Below are 8,521 nucleotides of genomic sequence, written 5' to 3' on the forward strand. Positions count from 1 at the left end.
ATCACTAGTTTGTGTTCATATTTTTCTTGGAGGTAATAATTATGTTACGAGTTCAATGTATTTTCTAACATTTCTATTGTGAAATTTGGCCATACTTTTGATTGACAGGATTGACTAATCTATGTGGGATTAATTTGTGTTGTAGAATTCCATGCAAAGTGTGCAGTACCTGCTATTCTGAGTGGCATTACTTGTGCGTATCTCAAGACATTGTGCTTCGTATTTGGGCGCTACAAAGACTCGGTTTCTAAGTGTTTCATGCTTTTGTTTGTATTATACACTTAATATGAATAGTGCGCTTAGTGTGTTCTCATAAATTCGTAATTTCGTATAGGATTAGTAGGTATCTATTCTAAAAGGTATGGTTTCCCTGACACATGCTGCAAGGATGCAACACTACTTGTTTAGTTTTGTGACTTTTGTGCGGAGCTATCTTCAAGTCATAGTGATGTTGAGATAATTTCTGCCAACATTCTCCATTTCAAGACGGCTGGAGGTGGACGGGAAACATGTAGAACTACCTCCCGTGGAGGGGATTATCATTTTGAATATCTTGAGGTGAGTACTTCCATATCCATGGTGCTGATTGATTAACTTCGAAATTTATGTCCGAAATCATGGAATTTTCAACCATTATTTATTTATCGTATGGGCGTTTTATTTTTTCAAAGGATATTATTACACCTAGATAAATTTTAAGACCTGATTTGGATTCGAACCACCAACCTCTGGATAGTCTACTTCTTATTCCAACGCATTAACCACTGCACCACAATGTCCGAAATCATTTTAACATTTTTAACTTGTCATATCAAATCATGCATTCTTTGTGGTAAAGCAGAAAGCTTCTTCACAGTTTTTTGGGTATCACAGCATTACTAAGTGCCTCCTGTACTATTAATTTATTGTCTTCGACTCGTGTCATCAATCTTTTTATACTGGTAATGCAGCCACTGGTCGCTACTCGATTAAAGTATCTGCTCAATTGTCCTCACGAAGCTAAGTGCACTCCAAACTCCAAGTAGTGAGCCGAAAAACTTCGACCCAGCTGAGAATCGAAGTGTGATACCCACTCGGCCACGGAGGCTACTCTCTGCTAAATAAAACATACAATTCAATTCAATTGGGATAATACCTTGTTTGTTTATACTACCAGCATAGGACTGAAAAGTCCCTTTACTAGGGATAAAGCTAGGAAGAAGATTTCTTTGAAGAATATTCGTCTAATAACTCCTGTTTTGTTTCCCAGTTGGGGCTCAGGTGCCAACCCCTGGGGTCCGGACAAGGAAGATCAGTTCTCCACCCCCAACCACTGGGATGGTATGCTAGAGGTGGTGGGTGTGACTGGGGTGGTACATCTGGGCCAGATCCAATCGGGCATGAGAACCGCTACCAGGATAGCGCAGGTGAGTGGGAATAATAAAAAACCGTGTTTTGGCACTAAAAACTGACAATCGAAAATTTCAGCGAATCACATTACTTTCCCTACTACAGGATAAGGAAAGTAAAAAGGAATATCTGCCAGACTAGTTAGCTTGGAAGGTAGACGGCCTGCCTTGTAAGCAGTAGGTCGCAGGTTCGATAAGGTTTGTTCTCGGAACGGCTGGCTTTCTCCTATCCTGTCTTCCTTCTCTCTTCGATTTCGGGACGATAAGCCCTTAGCAGTTACAGTTCCCTCTATCAAACCTCTAGAAAAAAAAAGACGGAAAACAAGAATTTCTGTCAGTTAGCTTGGAGAGTAGCGGGTCTGCCTGGTAAATACTAAGTAGTGGGGTTCGGTTCCCGCCCGGGGCGAACTTTATCCTCAAACAGATTAGGTTCGTTCTTGGAACGGCTGGCTTTGTCCTATTCTATCCTCCTTCGCTCTTAGATTTCGGGACGATAAGACCTCCGTTGTTACAATTCCCTCTATCAGACCTTTTCAGACAAAGAAGAGGATTTATTTATAAAATCCATGCTGTCTTTCTATGAAGGGTAGCTTGACATTCAGAAGAGTAATTCATTTAATTATTACTTTTAAACGTTATTCAAGTAGGTTAAAATAATATGATTGCATCTTAAAAAAAAAAAAAAAAAAAAAAAAAACCTATAAAATTTTAGAAATTTTCCTAGAAGTCGTAGAAGAAAAAGAAAAATTCCGTTGGTCCTCATTTTTCCTGCTCTATGACTTTGAAACATCACCCAAGTAAGCGCAACTGATCTATTTATTCCCTCTATCAAACTTTTGTCTATGAAGGATAGCTTGACAACTTGACATTCAGAAATGTACATTTAAGTAACCGTTTTTGAAGCAGATAGTTGAGTTAAAATTGATAAATCTAAAAGAAAAGGAAAAAAAAATCTGTTAAGATTTAGGAATTCTACTAATAGAGGTTTCCCTTTTCCCCTGTATACAGGGTGGACACATCAAAATCCGACTGAACTCCGAGATGCCAGTACAAGTAGACGGGGAGCCCTGGATCCAAGGCCCCAGTGATGTGGTCATACTTAAGTCTGCCCTCAAGGTAAGCCCTTGAACTTTTACCACCCAATATATTTGACGTTACACAATGAGGGTTGATTTACACCTACTCGGTAGACTGACGAGTATCCGAAACCGATACTTTCGTATCCAATCATAATAATATAATAATAATTCAATTCAATTCAATATGTAATCAGAGTACAGTATTTTTCTTGGAAAAAACTCGGCTCTTAGAAAATATCATAGAAAAAACTCGTCTATGATTGGTTAAGAAGGTATCAAATATCGGGAAGGTGTAAATCGACCATTACCTAACAGTACACTCCATTCACTGTATTATTTGGGATATATTGGCCTGATTTCATATCCTTCTGGTAAGATACAGGAACCATGCATCTGATTATTTTGGGCCTCAAGCTGAGACCCACACATGGAAATGTTTGTTGTGTATCGTTTGATCTATGTGTGTATAAGGAAATCAAGTAAAGGTACCTACTTGAAAAATATTGGTTCCAGTCCAAATTTTCAAAATTGGAATTGGGGTGGACCTATGAATTTTGGTCCGTGCGACCGTTTCTAACAATTAAGTTTGTTTTGAACTCATTTGAAAAAGTCACCTGGTTTGGTTGGTTTGCAATTTGCAAACATCTATCAGTGAGTGTTTTGTGTAGTCTGTGTGCTAATGCTAACACTGGTCTAATGTGTAGTCTTTGTGCTAACACTGGTCTAATGTGTAGTCTTTGTACTAACACTGGTCTAATGTGTCCTCTATCAAACTTTTGTCTATGAAGGATAGCTTGACAACTTGACATTCAGAAATGTACATTTAAGTAACCGTTTTTGAAGCAGATAGTTGAGTTAAAATTGATAAATCTAAAAGAAAAGGGGAAAAAAAATCTGTTAAGATTTAGGAATTCTACTAATAGAGGTTTCCCTTTTCCCCTGTATACAGGGTGGACACATCAAAATCCGACTGAACTCCGAGATGCCAGTACAAGTAGACGGGGAGCCCTGGATCCAAGGCCCTAGTGATGTGGTCATACTTAAGTCTGCCCTCAAGGTAAGCCCTTAAACCACCCAATATATTTGACGTTACACAATGAGGGTTGATTTACACCTGCTCGGCAGACTGACGAGTATCCGAAGCCGATACTTTCGTATCCAATCAGAGTAGAGTATTTTTCTTAGAAAATACAGTGGCGTAGCGTGTATGTATGGCGTGTATGGCGGCCATACAACTCAAAAGTTCACTCTAATGCCCATAAATATTAATGGCATGTACCTACTGTGATGGGACTTGGTAGACCTGTGCATGAGCCCTACAAGGCCCTACACTTGAATTTAGACCACGCTACGCCACTGAGAAAATATCATAGAAAATACTCGTCTATGATTGGTTAAGAAGGTATCAAATATCGGGAAGGTGTAACTCGACCATTACCTAACAGTACACTCCGTTCACTGTATTATTTAGGATATATTGGCCTGATTTCATGTCCTTCTGGTAAGATACAGGAACCATGCATCTGATTATTTTGGGCCTCAAGCTGAGACCCACACATGGAAATGTTTGTTGTGTATCGTTTGATCTATATGGGTATAAGGAAATCAAATAAAGGTACCTAATTGAAAAATATTGGTTTCAGTCCAAATTTTCAAAATTGGAATTGGGGTGGACATATGAATTTTGGTCCGTGCGACCGTTTCTAACAATTAAGTTTGTTTTGACCTCATTTGAAAAAGTCACCTGGTTTGGTTGGTTTGCAATTTGCAAACATCTATCAGTAAGTGTTTTGTGTAGTCTGTATGCTAATGCTAACACTGGTCTAATGTGTAGTCTTTGTGCTAACACTGGTCTAATGTGTAGTCTTTGTACTAACACTGGTCTAATGTGTAGTCTTTGTACTAACACTGGTCTAATGTGTAGTCTTTGTACTAACACTGGTCTAATGTGTAGTCTTTGTACTAACACTGGTCTAATGTGTAGTCTTTGTACTAACACTGGTCTAATGTGTAGTCTTTGTACTAACACTGGTCTAATGTGTAGTCTTTGTACTAACACTGGTCTAATGTGTAGTCTTTGTACTAACACTGGTCTAATGTGTAGTCTTTGTACTAACACTGGTCTAATGTGTAGTCTTTGTACTAACACTGGTCTAATGTGTAGTCTTTGTACTAACACTGGTCTAATGTGTAGTCTTTGTACTAACACTGGTCTAATGTGTAGTCTTTGTACTAACACTGGTCTAATGTGTAGTCTTTGTACTAACACTGGTCTAATGTGTAGTCTTTGTACTAACACTGGTCTAATGTGTAATTTATACACTTAATATGATTAGTGCGCTTAGTGTGTTCTCATAAATTCGTAATTTCGTATAGGATTAGTAGGTATCTATTCTAAAAGGTATGGTTTCCCTGACACATGCTGCAAGGATGCAACACTACTTGTTTAGTTTTGTGACTTTTGTGCGGAGCCATCTTCAAGTCATAGTGATATTGAGATAATTTCTGCCAACATTCTCCATTTCAAGGGACCTAAATATAGGACCCCTGAGGTAAGAGGAGGACATGCATGGTAAGGGTACGAAATTTAGGGCAGGTTCTCAGTTATACTCCTAGGATGAGACAGAAAAGTCCCTTTAATGTAAGGGAAAAATCAGGTTTGAGCGCGAAATGGAAAGGTAGGAAATTTCTCCTATGAAAGAACCGGGTGACTTTCGGAAAGTAATGAAGAGACTGTTATAGTTCACATAGAGAATTCCTTCATATCTCACTCAGTGTCTTATATCTAGGTCATTCAGGCAAAACAAACCAGTCCAAATAAAAGTAAAAAAGATAGCATACTTGTTATCAAAAGAGGTACCTAAGGGGTACATGTGGTAAACGAGGGTAAAAATGGGAGTATGCAGTGGGTACTTTGGCTTTTCGAACTAGAGGTAGGTATTCATCAAAAGTAAAAAAAAAAACTTACAATTTTTGAGCCCTCTCTTCAAAAGAACCCCACCGCCATCTTGCCGCTGTGGCGATCCTCTTACCGTCCTCCACATCCTGTCCTGTCATCTGCATGCCAACATCCGCGCCTCCCTACCTACCCCTCCGGCACTAACTGACAGTCCGGAGGGCGTTGACTCCCTAATCAACTATCTGAAAGCCATTAAGCTGTACAATATGATTTGATCCATCTGGGGAGTCGGCGCGAACGACATACTACCAACCGTAGCTATAGTTAAAGCGCCTTACCGGAAAAAAATTAAAATTGTTTCTCGAGACAAAAAGTACCGCTGACCTGATCATCAATTTTGAAGAGAGAGACCTGAATGTCTGCATATATTTGATCTGCTTGATTCTATTGAAGAATTTGAAGATGTGTCTGCGCTTTTACTACTTTTGAAAATCGTCTTTTGAACATTACCTACTGAAGGCAAAAACCATGATACTATTCTTCCCTTTTCTCTTCACAGTTCATTTCTTTCATTTTCATGGATAGTTATCATTTTACAACAAGGAGAAGTTCATAAAATTATATCTTAACATAGAATTCCATTACCAATTACATAATTCAAGTGCTCTTTCAACTTTGTAAATAATGATCTTCGAAAGAGCACGCGTTTTTCTGATGGAGATAGATAAGTTTCTTTTTAGTAAAAAATAATTTTAAAACATAATTCCTATACACACTAACAACAAAAAAATTAAACAAAAAAATATAATTAAAAATGTAAAACAAAACAAAAGATAGATGAGTTTCTTTTTAGTAAAAATAATTTTAAAACATAATTCCTATACACACTAACAACAAAAAAATTAAACAAAAAAATATAATTAAAAATGTAAAACAAAACAAAATATTCATCTATATAATATAAATATGTATAATGAGTAATATAATATTTCAAAGCAAAATAAATAGGTATTCTAAATAGTGGTAGGTGGCGTTCTCTATCCGATAGCGAACTAAACATTTGTCTAATTTGTGTTCATATTTCTTGGGTGTGAAATTTTAGAAGTTCATTACTATCAAAATAATTGATAATCGATTTCCCATATCACTAATTTGTGTTCATATTTCTTGGAGGTAATAATTATGTTACGAGTTCATTGTATTTTCTAACATTTCTATTGTGAAATTTGGCCATACTTTTGATTGACAGGATTGACTAATCTATGTGGGATTAATTTGTGTTGTATTAAATTCATAGTAAACATGTTTTATGTTTCATTACAATGATTTAGTACAATGCTGTGAGGGAAGGCATTGTTTAGAGAGTTTTGTTTCATAATTGCTAAAATTAATTATTTTATCGAATTGTAATGGATGGGGGTTTCTAGATTCATTTGAAAAATCTTTGACGAGAATTCTCCGTAGTTTGTTTTACGCTATAAGGGAAAAGTGTGAAAACATCCCAACTGACAAAAAAACATCATCTTTATCAGCCGGAATATATTTTTTAATACTAACACTGGTCTAATGTGTAGTCTTTGTACTAACACTGGTCTAATGTGTAGTCTTTGTACTAACACTGGTCTAATGTGTAGTCTTTGTACTAACACTGGTCCTAATGTGTAGTATTTGCACTAACACTGGTCTAATGTGTAGTATTTGTACTAACACTGGTCTAATGTGTAGTCTGTGTACTAACACTGGTCTAATGTGTAGTCTTTGTACTAACACTGGTCTAGTGTGTAGTCTTTGTACTAACACTGGTCTAATGTGTAGTCTTTGTGCTAACACTGGTCCTAATCCCATGTCTCCCCCCACCATCTTCTTCCCCCCTCTCTGTCTCTTTCTCTCCCAGGCCACGATGTTGAAGAAGAGCAAGATAAAGCGACGTAACACAGAGCCAAGCATTGGGCCCGGGGCAGGGGCCACAGGGGCTCCCTCTGGCGAGCCCTCATGAAACTTCCTCCTCCTTTGTCTCGTGTGCACCCATCCGACCTAAACTGTTTGAGTAAAATATTCGCCTAGCCGCGAAGTGCAAGTACTTTAGTAACCTAGAGACTCCCCAGGGAGAAATCCCTAGAAGACATTCATGTTGTTCTAGACACAAATTTGAGAAACCCAACAATCACAAGGGTTTTGAATGTCTTGCGCGAATTGCTTTGTAATATATTCCAATTTTGCTTTGAAGAACATATTTATTTTTTTCCGTATCTTGTACAAAACCAAATTGCTCCTTTTTTTGTCCTGTACATGTTCGTACATTTTTCAATCTCAGCACATTCAAGTCAATTTTTTTAGACGTTTATTTTCACTGTTGGATGCTTGTTTTTAGTCCCCCCATACTATGCTGTTTAGAATTCCGTAACTTTGTGTTTTTAGTTGTTCATTTTATTATTTTATTCATTTACTTTTTAATTCTCTCGTTCCCTTTTGATTATTTTTAATTGCATCATGTAATCATATCGTTATGTTATTGATGTAGTGGGGGTACATGTCACGAAAAGTTACAAAAACTAAGTACTTAAATTTGTTAACTACATTTTATCTGGTATTATTAATGTTAACTTTCCCTGTACCATCAACCCATGTTGACATATCTCAAATAGCAATCAAACGGGAACCAAAAACTTGCATCCAAAACAAATTTTAGCTAAAACTAAGACTCCAGCATTGTGCATTGAAATGATTTGTAGAAAAGAAAAAGAAATTGCATTAAATTTTACTCAAAAAATTACTATCTCCTTTTACAATTTTTTCATATTAAGTGTATAATACAAACAAAAGCATGAAACACTTAGAAACCGAGTCTTTGTAGCGCCCAAATACGAAGCACAATGTCTTGAGATACGCACAAGTAATGCCACTCAGAATAGCAGGTACTGCACACTTTGCATGGAATTCTACAACACAAATTAATCCCACATAGATTAGTCAATCCTGTCAATCAAAAGTATGGCCAAATTTCACAATAGAAATGTTAGAAAATACATTGAACTCGTAACATAATTATTACCTCCAAGAAAAATATGAACACAAACTAGTGATATGGGAAATCGATTATCAATTATTTTGATAGTAATGAACTCCTAAAATTTCACACCCAAGAAATATGAACA

The 8,521-nt window shown here is 36.9% G+C and overlaps 1 protein-coding gene across 1 annotated transcript; it reads left to right on the forward strand.

The window, feature by feature from the left end:
- Window positions 1–486: 486 nt before the first annotated feature.
- On the forward strand, window positions 487–7,599 carry LOC103520795 (diacylglycerol kinase theta-like; the record flags this gene model as incomplete). Its single annotated transcript, XM_008485893.2, has 4 exons — window positions 487–558; window positions 1,250–1,406; window positions 2,397–2,504; window positions 7,261–7,599. Coding segments are annotated over 4 exons (439 nt in total), but the record flags the coding sequence as incomplete, so codon positions are not given.
- Window positions 7,600–8,521: the final 922 nt, after the last annotated feature.

Source organism: Diaphorina citri, unplaced genomic scaffold, assembly GCF_000475195.1.
Source record: "Diaphorina citri unplaced genomic scaffold, Diaci psyllid genome assembly version 1.1 scaffold4079, whole genome shotgun sequence".
NCBI classification, from domain to species: Eukaryota; Metazoa; Arthropoda; class Insecta; order Hemiptera; family Psyllidae; genus Diaphorina; species Diaphorina citri.